The sequence below is a fragment of the Erpetoichthys calabaricus genome, chromosome 10, assembly GCF_900747795.2.
Source record: "Erpetoichthys calabaricus chromosome 10, fErpCal1.3, whole genome shotgun sequence".
Taxonomy (NCBI): domain Eukaryota; kingdom Metazoa; phylum Chordata; class Cladistia; order Polypteriformes; family Polypteridae; genus Erpetoichthys; species Erpetoichthys calabaricus.
The window spans coordinates 47,273,024-47,292,442 of record NC_041403.2 but is presented as its reverse complement, the minus strand read 5'-3'; the positions used below and the strand labels follow the sequence as shown (position 1 = coordinate 47,292,442).

Genomic DNA, 19,419 nt, shown 5'->3' with positions numbered 1-19,419 from the left:
CAGATCATTTAGTTTTTTTTGTTTTGTTTTTTACATATTCCTTTATAAAAAATAATGTTATTAGCACATAAAATTGCTTTCTTTAGCAGAATATTCTACGTATTTTTTCTTTTTAAAGATGTGCTAAAATATCTAGAAACCCATTTTTATATTCCATCATTCTGTATAAATCATATAATTAGTTCTTAACTTAACCTTTATGTTAACTCTTGCACAGAGGAAATATATAATGAAAAACAACTTAAAATTAAATAAAAACATTGGTAATTATTATGAGTGATATATATTCTTTAAAGTTGGACTAGTTTAACATGACACATGAAATTACCACAACAATGGTAACTACTACAATTTTTTTAATGTAACTGTTTTAAGAAAAAAAAAAACTTTGCCTTAGTAAGTAATAAAATTATTCTCGGTTCTTATTTAAATGAAGAAAAAAAAATTACATATCAAAAAATTGTATTAATTCTAATGTTGCACCATGCTGGTTTTAGTGACATTTATTTGACTTCTTGAAAGTCTTTCCACCTTCCATTTATTGAAAAAATACACACACACTGAGTATATCATGTACATCCTTTAAACAAATGACTACTTACTTTTTACTGTTCAATAACAATTCAAGTAAAATATTTACCAGTGTAATATATTCCTAATTTAATCCAATTTTAGCATGTGCTCTAAGAGAAAGGTCAGAGGAGGGGATAATAATACTGTAGCGTATACTGGGGCATAAAACCTTCATATCATTTTAATATATAATGACAAATTGTACATTTTTTATTATTTTTTGAATATGTGAGTTTTAAAGACAACCTAGGAAATTACAAATTATATATTCAATACTTGAATATGAAGGTTTAAAATATTTTTGACTATTCTTCATCCTAAAAAGTTCTATTGTTTAAATATGAAGATATGTAAATTTTCCACAACACACAATACACAGGGATATTAAACACAGAGTAATGAAAAGTAAATATAGCAATATGAAATGAAAACTGATTTATACTGTTTATTAATAATTCAGTACTGGATAAAAAAGTCAAGTTTCTGAAATTATTCTATTTTTTAATATTTCAAAAATGCAACCCCCAATTACCGTAGTTTTCCAATTTAGAAATAAGTTTGAGAATTGTAAACAAAAGCAAAAGTTTAGAAAGTACTTACTTATCAGGCAGTGGATAAACTTTAAATATATGTAGAAAGGTGTGATAGCACCTGCTGTATAAATATGTACAATGAAAAGCATTTAAGTTTTCAAATATTAGGGAGAATCCTCCATGATTTGAAAGCTGCTTGACAAGCCACCCTTTGGTAAATATGTTGAGCATAATGAGCATTACATACTGTATGTGGTATTTAAAAAAAAAGAAAGAAAGAAAGAAAAAGTAACAATTTGAAATATACATTTTAGAATAAAATACACTAAAGTTATGTAATTTTCTTTACTGAGCAAACAAAAGCAGAGATTATTTCTAATGGCATACAGTATATTTTCACTAGAAATAGTATTTTTATGGGGATTAATTATGACTTATTAAAAATATGATAAATATTGTAGGTCAAAGCAAACTTCATTATAAATGTTTTTGTGCTTCTCATGTTTATATACTGAATATCTGTATATTACCGTGTATATGTATATATATATATATATATATATATATATATATATATATATATATATATATATATATATAAACACTAATATATACAGCATACACTTCCCCTATTTGTTTCTTTCACTCTCTCTCTTTCTCTCTCAACCTTTCTTTGCATACATATATTTATATATATATAATAAATATATATATATATATATATATACATACACAAAAGTAATGAGGTTTAACATTCCCTTAATGCAGAATTTTTCCTTTTATTTTTAGAAAAGCAGCAACATTAATCCACTTGGGCTCAAGGGTAATGAATTGGCACTCTTTTAACCAACAGAAATGAGGAGTGAAAAATTCATTCATCTATTTCATGTAAATTAAGAGAACAAGGCCACATAAATGAATACCTCACTCTTTAAATGCTCGGGTAGGAGAAGTTCCTTTGTAAAAGATATTCCTGGTATTGTCTGGGCTGTTGCTTCTTTCAGGAATTAGAATGATGTTGCCTTTCCTTCTCAGGGTAGAGTCACAACTTGACGCTATAGAAACTGTCTCAGAACCAACTTCACTTCCTTCCACAGGGGTCACTCTTATGGTTGTTATCCCATGATGATGATGATGGTGTTCAGTACTGCTTTCAGGATTGACTCTCTTCCTGTCTGTGGAACTATAGCTGTCCTTCAGTGATTCTGAACTCTCAGAGTCTCTGTTGAGATCATTTAACTCATATGATTGCCGAATGCTTCCTTTTTCTTGCCCCTTCCATTTCCATGAACCAGATCCATCACTTGATGGAGCTTGAACAACCGGTCTATTATTTTCTGGGTGAGCTTCTACTCTAACAATACTTCCTGGCTCCTGATCTGTTAATGTTTTGTATCGTATTGCTCCCGTGCAGCTGACTGTACTACCATCTGAACTCTTAGGACTACTCTGTAACAATCCTTGTTGCTTAGACATTGCAATAACTTGCATAATTCTGGGCTGATTATTAGTTCTGCATGCTCCACTCTTTTCTGCTACCTTTAGCCATTTTGATCTAGCTGAGCTAGTTTTTGGAGATGTACTGACATTCTCTTGAGTTTCTTCTGGAATGTGAACAAGCTGTGATGAACCAGGCCTTGACTGGATAGATACCCTAGCTCCTCCGGCTATGCCACTGCTGTTGCTTGGCAGAGGTGTGCTCCCAGGTCCAATCTTGAGATATTGACCTACTGGACCCTGATGTTCTCCATTTACACCAACCCCAGCTGGTTCTGAGCTAGACCTCATTTCTATGGTTCTCTGGGGAGAATGGCCAGCTTCTGTTTCCATCACCTGTAAAGACAATTTACGATTCTCATTTTTATTCTTCCACTGAGACAATAATTGTTTTGAACGCGCAGAATCCATAGATGCATGAATAGTGGCATTTCTTCGAGCTGAGTCCTCCAGGGCAGGTGTATTTACTCTGGGAAGAGTATTACTAAAGGTAACCATATTCTCTTTTCCCATTGGACTCCTGGGAGTTATGATTTCTACATCTGCACTTGCTCGCTTTAGATTGGTCAGGGAGCTGGATTCTCTGTGGTTACGACTGAGAATGCGTTCAGCATGATGAGAGGAGATACCATCACTGCTGCTGCCATTTTTGCCTTGGAGGTGTCTGCTTGAATCCTGGTTCAGATCAGTTAAAGACCTTAAAGGATCTCGCTGGCTATGCTGATTTATACCATCCTCGCTGGGCTGGAAATTACCAACAGCATACAGTCCCTAAAAAACAAACAAAAAAAAAAAAGTCTAGGTTACTGAACATGGATGTTATTATAATGTACAGTGTATAACATAATGTATTTGTCACAGATACTAATTTTATATCTTAGTTGGTGTTTAAAATTATCTTCATTTTCTGACTTAATTTTTGTTGAAAATTCATTATTTTTTATTATACCAATATTTTTAGGATCTATCTGTGGGACTACTGCAACTGTAAAAGCATACTGAAGAGTATACAGTAATCCCTTGCTATATCGCGCTTCGACTTTCGCGGCTTCACTCTATCGCGGATTTTATATGTAAGCATATTTAAATATATATCACGGATTTTTTGCTGGTTCGCGGATTTCTGCGGACAATGGGTCTTTTAATTTCTGGTACATGCTTCCTCAGTTGGTTTGCCCAGTTGATTTCATACAAGGGACGCTATTGGCAGATGGCTGAGAAGCTACCCAACCAGAGCGCATATTACATATTAAATAAAACTCCTCAAATATATTGTGAGCACGGGGGCTGTTCGCACCCCTAGAGAATATGGCCGCTCCTCAAAAAACTCTGAAAGATTACCTTCACATTGCTCTCTTCCTTGCTGAGCTTACATGTGGCTGCTTTGTCAAGCGATATGTTTCCTGTACGGTGCTTCGCATACTTAAAAGATCAAACAGCATGTATTGATTTTTGATTGTTTGCTTTTCTCTCTCTCTCTCTTGCTCTGACATTCTCTGATCCTGACGGAGGGGGTGTGAGTAGGGGGGCTGTTCGCACCCCTACATGATACGGACGCTCGTCTAAAAATGCTGAAAGATTATCTTCACGTTGCTCCCTTCTGTGCAGCTGCTTTGTCAAGCGACATGCTTCCCGCACGGTGCTTCGCATGCTTAAAAGCTCGAAGGGCACGTATTGATTTTTGATTGTTTGTTTTTCTCTGTCTCTTTCTCTGATATTCTCTGTTCCTGATGGAGGGGGTGTGGGGCTGTTCGCACACTGGCCTAGAGGATACGGACGCTCCTCTAAAAAATGCTGAAAGACTACCTTTATATTGCTCCCTTCCTTGCAGCTGCTTTGTCCGGCGGTGCTTCGCATACTTAAAAGCCAAACAGCCCTATTGATTTTTGATTGTTTGCTTTTCTCTCTCTCTCTCTCTCTCACTGACATTCTCTGCTCCTGACGCGCACTCCTTTGAAGAGGAAGATATGTTTGCATTCTTTTAATTGTGAGACGGAACTGTCATCTCTGTCTTGTCATGGAGCACAGTTTAAACTTTTGAAAAAGAGACAAATGTTTGTTTGCAGTGTTTGAATAAAGTTCCTGTCTCTCTACAACCTCCTGTGTTTCTGTGCAAATCTGTAACTCAAGCATGACAATATAAAAATAAAAATATAAACATATGGTTTCTACTTCGCGGATTTTCACCTTTCGTGGGGGGTTCTGGAACGCAACCCCCGCGATCGAGGAGGGATTACTGTAATGTATTGGATAATGCTATAAAAATGAAAAATACTAAAAGTAAATGCAGGATAGACCAAAGTAAATGCTGGAGACAAAGGTTCAGGATTTATAAGTGAGGTAGGTGCTTGGATGTGATATGTCTATCCATCCATCCATTATCCAACCCGCTATATCCTAACTACAGGGTCACGGGGGTCTACTGGAGCCAATCCCAGCCAACACAGGGCGCAAGGCAGGAAACAAACCTTGGGCAGGGCGCCACACTCACTCACCAAGCACACACTAGGGACAATTTAGAATCGCCAATGTACCTAACCTGCATGTCTTTGGACTGTGGGAGGAAACCCACGCAGACATTGGGAGAACATGCAAACTCCACGCAGGGAGGACCCGGGAAGCGAACCTGGGTCTCCTAACGGCAAGGCAACAGCGCTACCCACTGCGTCACCGTGCCGCCTGGATGTGATGTGTGTGCTACAAATATGGAAGAATAACTTCTTCTTGTAAGTAGTCTTCAGGAAGTAGGTTTACTCTGAATGCAGACAGAGTCAATATGGTGAAAACTGACAGATTTTAAGATTAGGCATTTGTATTAAGAGTGAAATGACCAAAAATGGTTTTGGGAACTTTCAGTTATTCTGAGTTAACAAAATACCGATATGGTTTTTAAGGGAAAAACTTTACGCAGGCTGTGTGAGGAACTGTAAAACTGCACATTTAAATCAGAAGTGGCCAATGAAAGCAGAATCTGAAGCAAAGTTAGAAAAAACTGAGGAAAGATTTGTTAGGGTTTAGAAGTGCACAGTTGAAGAGTCAAACATTGATAGAAAGAACTAATGTAATGGTTAAAAGGCATGTAGTGAGAAGAAAGAGGGTGAAATGAGTTAAAATTTAGAGGTAAAGGAATGATAGGATAAAAAGGTACAGAACGATGGAGCTGAAGTGGGAAAAAAACCTAAGACGACGTGGATTATTGTTGTGGCAGAAAACATGAGAAGAATAAAGGAAGGGAATCTGTAGAACAACTGGGCAAAATGGGGTTTTCATACAATACTTATTAAAGCAGTTTTAATATATTCCCTAATATATTCCAACCCTTTATAGGTTCCAATTTAACAAGATAATCAATTTTATTCACTTCTGCTGTCAGTGGTTTTAATGTTGGGGCTGATCGGTGTAAATGCAGTACATAAATAGGGGAAAAATGTTGAAAGTTATTTCCACAATGAAAAGGAAAGAAGGTAAAGAAGGTATAGCCTTCACCCGGTGTGCCACCTTCTTTACCTTCATTCCTTTTCAGAGTTGAAACCACCTTTAACCTTTTTATTCCCTCTCCAGGTACACGCTAACACAACCCTACACTAACTTCACTATATATATATATATATATATATATATATATATATATATAATCGGAGTATGAATATTTGAGAATACTCACCAAATACACAGCAATTCCTCCACCAATAAGAAATCCACAATAGACATCAATAGGATGGTTCTTATACTGGACAATACGGGTGAGCCCACATATTATTGCACAAATAATGAAGGAAAATACCAGCAGAGGTTTAAGAAGCTTGGATGAATCTGTTAAAGTTGCATTAAAATACATCTGGAAAAAACATTTTAAAAAGTTTAATATGTTACAATTAAAGCATATCAAAGTATAACAATGATGTTATTAATCTAAAATTACACCATGGATTTATTCTTCATTTATTTAAAAACTCTCTGATCCATCCATGTTTAACCTATACTTCTAGTGAATGAAGGGGAAATGAAGTATATCCTGAAAGCTTTTGACACATACAGTAGCATAAACCCTCACTCTATGGAATGCCAGTCCATTATAGGGGCTATTTATGCATGCAGCAACATTTACTCATACCAGACCTGTTAAGAGTCTCCAATTAATCAGGCCCACATTAATTTAAAAAAATACTATACTGCAGTGCTAACCATTGTTTTTTATCAAAAAAAGCTAATAATAACTAATCCAATAATGTACTGTTTTCAGTATGTACAGTTTTGTAATCTAGTCATGTTTTAGCATTTCTTAAATTTCATTGCAATATGCATGTCTACAAAGTAACCATTATTTTGTAGTCTTTCTAGTTAAGCATAGTTGATGATCGAAATTTTAAATATAAAAACATAAAAAAACTTTAAAAAGTTATAGCTTTAATTATACAAAAAACGTATGTGCTGTATATTACTGAAATACACAAATTAAGGTAACAGCTAAAAGATTATGAGTTTGATTTACTTACTGAAACGTACACAGCTGCAAATGATGCTAGAGTTGCATGCTGGGAAGGAAATGACTTTCTGAAAACAACAGAAAGGTATTATCATTAACTTATCAATCAGATTTTTCACTGACTTTTTAATATTTCAAAGAAAACTTTTTATGCAAATTACTTAACAACATAAACAAATCTTATAATCACCTTCAGTTCTATACAAACATTTTTCTTTTACTTTATAGTTCATCCATCCATCCATTTTCCAACCCGCTGAATCCGAACACAGGGTCACGGGGGTCTGCTGGAGCCAATCCCAGCCAACGCAGGGCACAAGGCAGGAACCAATCCCGGGCAGGGTGCCAACCCACCGCAGGACACACACAAACACACCCACACACCAAGCACACACTAGGGCCAATTTAGAATCGCCAATCCACCTAACCAGCATGTCTTTGGACTGTGGGAGGAAACCGGAGCGCACGGAGGAAACCCACGCAGACATGGGGAGAACATGCAAACTCCACGCAGGGAGGACCCGGGAAGCGAACCCAGGTCCCCAGGTCTCACAACTGCGAGGCAGCAGCGCTACCCACTGCGCCACCGTGCCGCCCCTTACTTTATAGTTTTATTTTAAAAATTAATAAAATAACAGAAGTAGCACAGAGCAAGTTAAAAAAATAGATTTTTTGTACATAAAGGAAAGTTTCATTAGACCGCAATAGCAACCCATTTTAACATTTTACTTAGCTTATGTAACCATAGCAACATGCAAAGAAAACACCAGAATCTGCAAGCCTAAAGTGAAAACAAAATTTATGATGTTTTTAGGTAAAAAAATACATGATTAATCCAAAGCAACTCCAGTGCCTATCACAAGAAAGAAAAATATAAAATAGCTATGTTTTCTGAACCTAATGTTGTCTGAGATGAGTAAAAAAGTTTTTAATATAATGTTTCATTTTTTTGAAGTAGATTTTAAAATAAATCTATAGTAAACTACTTATTAATTAACAAACTGCAAATGTTTATAATGTAGATATTAATATGATTTACTAGCAAGTCAGTGGCATAAAAAACACATAATATCAACAGAAAAATAATACTGTACATGAAAAGCAAGTGATAGATAATAGCAAACTGGTGGTCATCCATAATATGCACACCAAGTCTCTTTGAAGTGCTGAACCTCTCCACAACAGACCCATTGATGATAACAGGAGATTTTACTTCACTCTTCTCCCGGAAATCCACAGTCGTGGCATTGCTGAGGGAAAGGCAGTTTTCCTGGCCTAAACATGTCTGGGCTCTGATTTCCTCTCTACACAATAACACTTCCCCATTTGAGATGAAATGAAGACCACCTCTGTTGTGTCATCTACAAATGTCACAACGATATTGGACCTGTTGGTTGTCATACAGTCATGGGTGTGGAGGGATTACAGGAGAAGACTCAATACAGACCCGTGGGTTTCACAGAGATAACTGGGGAGAAAGTAACTCTGCAGTTTATCCATCCTGCCACTCGTTTGATAAAACGTTCAGAATCCAACTATGCTAAAGGCTATTTAGACCCAGGAATCATTTCCACATTATTTGGACTACTTGAGACACAGCAAAGAAATATCCTGATCAATACATTGAACAGTAAGAGATTACACCTAGTGGGGGCTGGGTGGTCTCGTTGCTTTGGAACCCCTGCAGAATTTCTTTTTTTCTGTCCTCCCTGGCCATTGGACCTTACTTTTATTCTTTGTTAATTAGTATTACCTAATTTTATTTTTATATTTTTTATTTTTTCCTTCTTCATCTTGTAGAGCACTTTAAGCTACATCATTTGTAAGAAAATGTTCTATATAAATAAATGTTGTTGTTGTTGCTCAATTGCACTACATCTAATCACAGAAACTATGTTTCTGATTGACGAATTTACTATGTACACTTTTCTAACATCTGTGAACAGCCTCATTAAAACACAACAAAATAGCATTTTAAACAAGATCAGTCAAAAAATTTTAAATTATTAAGTAGAACAAACAAAATACAAGAGCAGAAGGAAATAGCTTTTTATTTGCTGTTCTCATGCTTTGATTCAGAAAGTTGATATCTCTGACCTGTGGAAAGGGTCAGGTTTGAAATCATCCGGCATTTGGCTATTGAAAATAAATACGACAGTTGATACTAGTGAACCTTCCTGTGTTATTTATTTACAAACTGTGCTGGTTTGGAGAAAGTTAACTGTTTATTTCATTACCTAAGACCTGATTCCAGCAGCAAAGGATAACTTTAAATCCTTTCTGCTTTAAAAGGCAGAAAGAGATCAGTAACCAAGGGAACAATGAAGTGTTTCAGTTCTTTGGTGGACAAGGCACAAGCTAGCAAAGACATACAAGAATGGAATAAGACCATACTGTAATCCAAACGCTTTAGAATATTGGTTTCAATTTTACAGGCTTTATAGGTAATTATCTGTGGAGTTTGCACTCTTAACTGTATTCAAATACTATTAGTGAAGAGCAGCACATACACAGGTGCGAAGGATGTGACACTGAATGCTAAGCAGATGAGCAGCAAATGTGACACAGAGCAGCAAAGTCAATGTGTTGTTCATCTAAATATGAAACTTGTATGAAAACCTCCTGCAACAATGGCACTCCAAGACTGAACTTGAGAACCCCATTTTAGGACAATCCCCCATGAAATAATTTATAGCTGCATGTGAAGTTGCAGCTCTTTCAGAATTACAGAGGGGTTATAAGGACTGCACCATTGGTCATCTACCTCAGTACAACATAAAAATATTAAATGAGGCATTTAACATTTAACATATGACATTTCCTTCCTTATTTCCCTGAAATGCTACAAGTCTGAATTTTTGATTCTCAACTTACGACCTCAATAGTCTGCACTGAAATAAAAAAGACAGTGTGGAACAAAACAGAAAACTAATGACAAGGGATGTTGTAACCATTAGGAGACACTCTTGAGCCAGACCCAAACATAGACTGACCCACAGAAACCTCAAAAGTCTAGTAACACGAGATTTATTTAAAGAAAACAGTTTTCAGGGACATATGGGGGCACAGGTTTACCTAAAAAGAAAAACAACAAATACTAAACCAACCAGGGGCCTGACCCACAATATACAATGTTTCATCAGCTGACTACCTAAATTTCTACCCTCCTTTACCCGCACTTAGAGATAGTACTGACATTTTCTCCTCCATCTTTTTATCTGGAGAGTCCTTGCCTTCTCTTCACTCCTGACTCGAAGTTTACCTGGCTGAGGGTAGTAGGTTACTTTTATACAGCAGTGCAGTTGGCTGCCCATTGGTTAAAGGTCATCTCTGACCCTGTGGAAGACATACCACCACCTTCTTAAAGAGTCAGGTACACTTACATTTGGATGAAACATAGTGTCCTGACTCAGCAGGAAAACAGGATAACAAATTTCTGAGTAAACCGAATGAATCGTCCAAAACCCAGATGTGAAGCAAAATCAAAGTCAAAAAAACACAAGCAATTAGTTGAAAACCAGGCAAAAGTGGAAGATTAAATACATAATCAATCAAAAGGAAGCAAGGATATATCTGCAGATTGAAAAAGGTTCATGTCCAAGGTTGACCTTTTATGATTAAGTCAAGGTGAAAACCCCAGAAACACCATCCCTAGGAACAAGGGTCGTGATCCTGACAAGCACCTCGAGCATGGGAAATTTACTATATAAATAAAATGCATTCTTCTTTTTTTTTTTTTTTTTTTTTTTTGGAGGTAGATGTTTTATTTCCCATGGAGGACTCAGAGTAATTACTTAGCATATCAATACCAATAAAAACATAAAAGATGTCAAGAACAGTAAGTGTGCCAGGTAGGCCAGGATTTGAAGCAGACACAAGTGTAGGGTTGTTTGCATATCACTCAGCAGCATAAATAAAATATGATATGAGTGCCTACTGTATATAGTGCTTTCTTTTTTATATATATTTTATTTATTAATTTTTATTGTAATCATTCCATACAAATAGATCAATTTATAACCAAACAAAATTGAAGACAAATCAAACCCCACTCCTAAAATGTATTCTTCTTCTTCTTCCTCTTCTTCTTCTTATTTTTATTATTAACAGTACACAATACGGCTTTTCTTAAAGGCAAAGCATCAATTTCCAGCCTAAATCATGACGAATGGCTACAGCTTCCAGCATTCAATATGTCTTAATCTAGTAATGACCTCAATTAATGTATATAGTACTGTTACAGAGAAGAATATTTACACAGATTTTTGACAGCAAACATTTTGTATATTTTTGATGTAATATAGATTAGGGTTGGGGTGTTAAGTTGGAGTTCACTGTGAAAGACATTCTGTGGTACACAGTAAATAATATGAAACCAAATGCTGCTTTTTATGCAGTGGATTATATTTTTTTCATATATCATAACTTGTTGAGTTTCTCAAGCAATTTGAATGTCAGTCAGTCAGTCAGTCATTTTCTAACCCACTTTGTCCCGAACAAGGGTTTGCTGGAGCCTATCCCAGCTAGCAAAGGGTGCAAGGCAGTCCATCCCAACTACCCACTTGGGCCAATTTAGGAAACGTCAGTCTACCAAATCTGCATATCTTTGGACTGTGGGAGGAAACCAGAGGACAACCAAGCAGAAGCAGGGAAACAAACTCTCTGCTGGGAGGACCTGGGACACGAACCCTGGTCTCCAGACTGAGAGGCAGCAGGCTACCACTGCGCTACCATGCCTCCCCAATTTAAATATGTGTTCCCAATAAAATAAAATGTTTAAGCCAAGATATCTTGACAAGTGGGCAACATGGAGTTTTACCAGAGTTTTTCCATGGCTCAGAAATTGAGACACTGCACCTATGGAGCCTTATAAGAATGAGCCGGCATGAGAGGAAGGGGGGAAGAATGGAAGAAAAGAACGTGGAAGCTAAAGGAGAGTGAGAAAAGAAAAAGAAAGAAAGAAAGAAAGAAAGAAAGAAAGAAAGAAAGAAAGAAAGAAAGAAAGAAAGAAAGAAAGAAAGAAAGAAAGAAAGAAGCTGGTGTAGTGAATGGAAGCTGGTGGACGGGAGCAAAGCCCAAAGAGAAGCGTGTGGCCATCGCTCAGGAGTGGGCTGTGGGTCGCTCCTTTTGAGCAACTTTGGGAGCAGGAGTGACCATTATGCTCTGGAGGTACTTTCGCCATTTGGAGCCAATGGCAGTGGTGGAGGTACAAAGTGCCTGCGCCGGTTGGGGCCAGGATCAGCAGCAGGGCTCGGGGTTGCTCACGGACATCGGATGAGATGGGTGTCCGCACCTGTTGGTCGACGTCTCTCTGGGCTGTGAGGTCTGAATAGGATAAGCTGGAGAGGCGTCAGTTGTAAAGGAAGGAACCAGGGCTTATGGTATTTTAAATGTGTTTCCTGCCCTGTGTTGTTTTAACCTTGTTTTATTGGATTTTAACCTCCACTGGACACCTTCATTTTATGGATTATTTATTGATATTTACAGCACTGCACTTTCTGAACACTGTTTATTTTAATAAAAGCACTTGACATCTTTTCACCATCCCCATGGTTCATATGTGTTTTGATCTAATTTGCCACACTCATCCGGTTACATTATTGATGGTGTTGGGTTCAAGAGGCTCCCAAAAACGAAGAGGGAGCATGGAGCCAATCCCCAGCATCATGGGGTGGATCATCACATCATATTAAGGAGAACAGTAAATCAATTAAATGCATGTTTTTTCTAGCATTTAACAGTATTATATTTAATACTTGTATCCTACAATAGAAATGATTTACTGTACTCTCAAATTCCTCTTTTTGTACTTTGACACATGCTTCTTACATAAAGTTACAAAATCCCCAGTCTGCATTTATATTTGTGATTCTAGTTTTACATCTTTGTAAAGGTGCAAATTTTAGATAAAATAAATTATAAATAATCACTTCTTTTAAATTAACTCCTTCCACTAGATTATTCAAGATAAATAAAGAAAAGTATAAAGAAGCCAAGACAGAATTCGTGTAATAGAAGGCTACTTGGAGATACTTTAGCAGTAACTTCACCACCAAAAAGAGCCAACTAACTAAATTTCACAACTCTTGCTAAACATATATGCCTTTCGTGCAAATTAATATTCACATGTTAACTATTTTATAAATGTATTTGATGTTTGTTAGCCAGAATGTAATAGATGGTTTGTAATGCATTCACTAGAATTTTTTGAAATTAAACTATAGGAAGATGCATCAACTATCCAAGTATCTATGTGTGTGTCATGGCTAGGAAGAAAAACTTAAACATAGGCAAAAGATATAGAAGAAAAATGAAAAAATCAAAAATAACAATAAAAATACCAAACAGGACAGAGAGTCTGTAGTTTGTAAGGACTGGTAAGCAGAGTGATATTTCCTTAGTCAAAATAATTTATGTGTTCTATTACTTGTCATAGTCTTTCATTTATAAAAACACACAGATTTAGTTTTTTTTGTCCTTTTATAATAATTAATATTTGAACCTATTTCATTCAATTTAAGATCAAGGGTGCCAGGGTGTACCCCAGTATCAATAGTTGCAAGGCAGTAACTGTTCAGGATGGGCTACCAGTCCATCACCGAACACACTCTTGGATAAACCCACACTTGGTCATAAAAGGCAAATTAAAGCCATCAAATAATCCAACATGCACATATCTAAGATATGGAATGAAAACAGGAGTGGCCAGGCAATAATTTATGGAAACATGGAAAGAATGCATAGAGTACAGTAGAGACAGTAACTAGGATCGCCCAATCTCATTCAGATCTCAGTATGAACCCCTACATAATCAATCTGCACATGTGAGTATACATTATGTGCGCTGTAAATGAGATCAAGATCCCTCAATGCCCATCCATCTCAAACCTGCGACTGAATCCCAACCTTCACGCTGATAGCATTGCAGTTCACCAGACACACAAGCTACTGAACAAGCTCCCCCAAAAAAGATCTTCGGCTCAGCTGGATAGGTCACTTGCTGGCCTGATTTACAAAAAGCCTATCAGTGTGGGTTGCTAAGGGAAACTGTGAGAGGGAAAGGATCTGACCATTCAGATTTATTTTTTAGCAGAGCTCATAAAATAAATGAAAATCACTAGACCACAACACATCACATTGCTGAGATTTTCACATAAAGTAGACTGGCTCCTCCACTTGCACAGTAAACAAACAAAACATTCTTTCCTTCTTTAAATTTAAAGGCAGCTCCCTAAGAAAAAGCATTTTAAAAGTCTTTTAAATATAAACTCAAATAATAAATAAAGCTATGATATCTGAGTAAATGACAACAAAAACAGAACAGCTCTGATCCATTTTACTTAATAATTCTTATATTTCTAAGACTATATTGTAATCAAAAGATACTGTATATTGTGGAGATTGGCCCGGACACAGACAGGCAGACACACTCATGTCACCCAACATACGTTTATTTACACTACTATTTACAATTATTGTACCACAAACCCCAATCTTCCCCAAAGTCCAGGCCAACCACTCTGCCTCTTCGGACCGCCTCCTTCTCTCTTTCTAGCACCTTGTCCTGCTTCCACCCGACTCCAGCCTCAAATGAAGGGAGGCGGCCCCTTTTATCCATACCCGGATGTGCTCCAGGTGTGCACCGGCAATCTTCCACCCGACACGCCCCAGTGTGGCGGAAGTTCCGGCTGTCTCCCCGGAAGCACTCCAGGTGTTCCCTCTCTTCTTCCCCCCAGCACTTCCTAGTGTGGCAGAAATGTTGGGGTCCAGGGTCTATCAGGCACAGGGACGCCCCCTGGCAGTGACCACGGGCCTCTACAGGGTTGAGCTTCTAAGCCCTGTACCCGTGGCCCCCAATACAACCAGGGCAGTCGCCCCCTCGTGGTCTGGAGGAGGCATGAGCCCTCCTCCTGTCTCCCCGGGCATCCCGGCCGGGTAGGAATCCCAGCCGGGTGCCACAATATTTTTGCTGAAAATTCCTAAGACAAATATAATTATCACAGAAAGTAGCAGTTTTAGCTACAGGGCCATGAAACGTTGGAAAAATCAGCATTAGTTTGGATGTAAACTAAAATCATATGTTAAACACCAAACGATAGATAAGAACATAAAACATAAAGCTCTGAGCTAGAATAAGAAATTATAAACAATTTTCTGAAAGCTTAAAAACTAAGTATTTATGCTTGACGAGTTGATGTAATTTTGATGATGAAATGCCTTTGTTTAGGATTATATTATGTATTGTAGATAAATTATTAAGCACAATTAAATCATTTTGACTGTTAATAATTACCAACTTATAAACTGATAATATTTCTAAGTTCTTTAAAAAACTGAAGAACCTGTATTTTAAGGTTGCAACTAGTTTCTAGCTTTATTTTACAGCTATGTTTTCTGTAGATAGATAGATAGATAGATAGATAGATAGATAGATAGATAGATAGATAGATAGATAGATAGATAGATAGATAGATAGATAGATAGATAGATAGATAGATAGATAGATAGATAGATAGATAGATAGATAGATAGATACTTTATTAATCCCAATCTGTATTGCCACTAATTAGCAAAAAAAGCAAGAAGGAACAAAAAAAGGTAAAGACTGAAAGTAGGTGATGGTACATTTGGGAGGAGAAACTATAGTTGCAATAAACAAAACCTACTCAGAATAATATCCATAAATATTCTGTTTGTGTCTATGATCAACACTTCACAAATCCAACACTTACATATTATTTAAGCAAAATCATCTGGGTTATACCTGTTCATACTACCCAAGTCTTGGAGCCTAGTTACACCTACCATAAAGGTTTTCTATATTGAATATACACATGAATTGCAGTCACCAAGTAATTTTAACAGATATTAGGGCAAAGTGGCCCCACAACACCCACAATACCCTCAACTGGGCCAATTCAGTAGTGAATCAGAAGACAAGGGCGGAGTGGTGGCTCTGAGGCTAAGGATCTGCGCTGGTATCCCAAAGGTTGCCGGTTCGAATCCCCGTCACTGCCAAAAAAAAGGCCACTGCTCTGCTGTGCCCTTGAGCAAGGCCCTTAACCTGTAATTGCTCCAGGGGCGCTGTACAATGGCTGACCCTGCGCTCTGACCCCAAGGGGTATGCGAAAACTACCAAATTCCTAATACAAGAAATTGTATAAGGCGAAATAAAGAACAAAAAAAAAAAAAAGATACATCAAGTTTGGTGGTGAATGGCTACTGGGTGATGGCGGGCATTCCGTTCATGAATACCTGCTGACATTTGTAGCTAACACAAAGATCATTACAATGCAACACATCAGTGAACTCACACTCACACCACTTGTACAAATTAGTAAGAAGGGTTAGAAAAAAATCACTGTTTGCTGAAGAACCATCATCTTGCACTGAAAAATTGAGAAACATCTGACTTTTAATTGAAACAAGTTCATTCAAAGAAAAACAAAGCCCTCTTCAAGAAATAAAAGAGCATGTGCCACAATTGTTGGCACCCCTGCATTTAATACTTTGTACAACCTCCTTTTGTCAATATAACAGCACAGAGTCTTCTCTTATAACCTTTCATAAGGTTGGAGAATACACAGCATGGCATCTGAGACCATTCTTCTTTACATAATCTCTCCAAATCATCCAGGGTCCTAGGCTCTCTCCTGTGTACAGTACTCTCCTCTTCAGCTCACTCCACAGTTTTTCAAAAGGGTTCAGGTCAGGGGACTGAAATGGCCATAGCAGAACTTTGATTTTGTGGTCAGTTAACCATTGCAAGGTTGATCTGGACATGTGTTTTGGATCATTATGCTGCTGGAAGATCCACTGACGACCCAGTTTTAGTTTCCTGGTGGAGGCAGCCAGGTTTTGATTTAAAATCTTGTGATATTTCATGGAATCCATGATGCTATGTACCCTAACAATGTTTCCATGGCCTTTGGAGGAAAACAGCCCCACAACATAACAGAACCTCCACTATATTTCACAGTTGGGACCAGGTTCTTTTCATTAAAGCCATCCTTCTTTTTACACCAAACCCACTTTGTGTGTTTATTGCCAAAAAGTTCAATTTTTGTTTCAGACCATAGATCACGGTTCCAGTCAAAGTTGTAATAACTTTTAACAAACTCCAGGCGCTTATGTTTCTGGATAACTGACAGAAAAGCCTTCATGCTGGCATACCTTCCAAATAATCTTTTGGCATGGAGATGCCGTCTGATGGTGGTTCTGGAAACTTGATAACCCCAGGATTTTACTTTTTCTTGTAATTCCCCAACAGTGATCCTTGGAGATATTATTGCCTTTCTTAACATCCTTCTCACTGTATGTGGGGGTAAAATAAACTTCCAGGCAAGTCTGTCACAGTTCCAGTTGATGACCACTTTTTTATTATTGCCCTAACTGTAGAAATGGGTATTTTCAGGCGAGTAGCTATTTTTTTTATAACCATTCCCTGAGTTATGAAGGGCAACACACTTCTCCATCATTTGCATTGAGTGTTCTCTTTTCTTTGCCATGATGATGTTTGGCTAAGAAAATTTGGTTCTGTGTCTCCTTACATTTGTATCCCACTTAATCAGGAAGTCATTGATTTCAGCTGCAAATTTCCTATACACTCCAATCAACTTAACAATGTCCAATTTAAATGGGAAACATGCTTCAGTTACACTGTTTCACATTAACTTCCAAGGGTGCCAACAATTGTGGCGCAAATGTTTTTTTCATAAAAATATTTATTTCTTGATGAGAGCTTTGTTTTTTCTTTGAATTAACTTGTTTCAGTTAAAAGTCAAATGTTTCACATTTTTTCAATGCAAGATGACGGTTCTTCAGCAAACAGTGATGTTTTTCTAACCCTTCTTACTAATTTTTACAAGGGGTGGGAATAATAGTGGAGGGCACTATAGGTAAATTAAAAATGTGGTTCTGTTATCTTCATACAGAATTGTAGAAAATTAACATTAAATATACCATATGGGGCGGCATGGTGGCACAGCGGGTAGCGCTGCTGCCTCGCAGTTAGGAGACCCAGGTTTGCTTCCCGGGTCCTACTTGCGTGGACTTTGCATGTTCTCCGGGTACTCCGGTTTCCTCCCACAGTCCAAAGACATGCAGGTTAGGTGCATTGGCAATTCTAAATTATCTCTAGTGTGTGGGGGTGTGTGCGCACCCTGCCCGGGGTTTGTTTCCTGCCTTGCGCCCTGTGTTGGCTGAGATTGGCTCCAGCAGACCCCGTTGACCCTGTAATTAGGATATAGCAGGTTGAATAATGGATGGATGGATGGAATATACCATATGTACAATTTATAAATTGCTTCCAAGCTGTCTAGGTAATGTGTGTGTGTGTGTATATCTGAAAAGAGAGTAAACTTAAGTTTTCTAGAGGACTGAAAATATTACAATATAATTACAGTATTGGTAATCTATTTGTATTCAGTTGAGTTGTGGTGCTTTTTGTTAATTTCTTTAGAGGTTAACAGGATTAAAGGAAATACTTTGCATTGACTCCTAACTCCTATCCAGTTAAGAGGGGTTTGGTGAAACAAGTGGCACGTTTGTTATGTATGTAAAGTTGCTCTTTAATCTCTAAGATTTATTGTTTTTGGGAAACTCACACCTGAGTATTTATACTACAATAAATATTTATTTGCAATTCCTAAATAAAATGTGACAACCAGTAGCAACTGCTAATGAACTATTTCCATTTTACTTGTTAACTGAAACTTACTATACTGGTACTATAACTTTGCATGGTAACTAAACATTATGCATCTCTTTGTAACCATTGTTTTTTTTAACCTAATGTCTGTTCTTAAGTTTGTAAATGTTGTTTGAATATATACCATTATAATATGCTTAATTAATTTCAGGGTTTCGGGAAGCTGGAGCTTATTCCAACTGTATATGGTGCAAGGTAGGAAATAGTCTTGGACAGAACTCGTGCAGATATCCACACTCTCATAAGTGAAATTTAGATTCACGTGAGACGTCATTTAAGCATTGTGTTTTCTTTTGTTCCCAGAGGAAATCCAAGCAGACAAAGGTATAACATTCAGAATTCATGCAGAAATTGACCAGTTGCAGGAGCTGAATGGAGTATGCTGGATCCTTAAGACAGTAGTGCTAACCACATCACTTTCTTGTTGTATAATATTTGTAAATGTGTGCAAGTACTATTTCAGTAATTCTTCACTAGATTCAGTGATAAGTGTGGAAAAATACATGCTTAATTTGCATTATACTTACGTATATGGATATATGTCTCTATTTAGGGTTTGTATTCTGCTCTGTTAACTTTAAATCCTTTCACTAGAAAAATATATTTTGTTGTTTAATAAT

General features: G+C 37.1%; 1 protein-coding gene across 1 annotated transcript in view; it reads right to left on the bottom strand.

Moving 5' to 3' along the window:
• Positions 1 to 1,739: 1,739 nt before the first annotated feature.
• The window catches only part of LOC114658972 (phospholipid phosphatase-related protein type 4-like), a 113,196-nt gene continuing 95,516 nt past the window's right edge, over positions 1,740 to 19,419 (bottom strand). The window contains exons 5-7 of the mRNA XM_028811126.2: positions 7,100 to 7,157; positions 6,268 to 6,441; positions 1,740 to 3,374 (exon numbers count right to left, since the gene is read on the bottom strand). Of these exons, the coding sequence (XP_028666959.1) occupies positions 2,031 to 3,374; positions 6,268 to 6,441; positions 7,100 to 7,157 (1,576 nt within the window). The 3' untranslated portion in view covers positions 1,740 to 2,030. The remainder of the gene's footprint in view (positions 3,375 to 6,267; positions 6,442 to 7,099; positions 7,158 to 19,419) is intronic.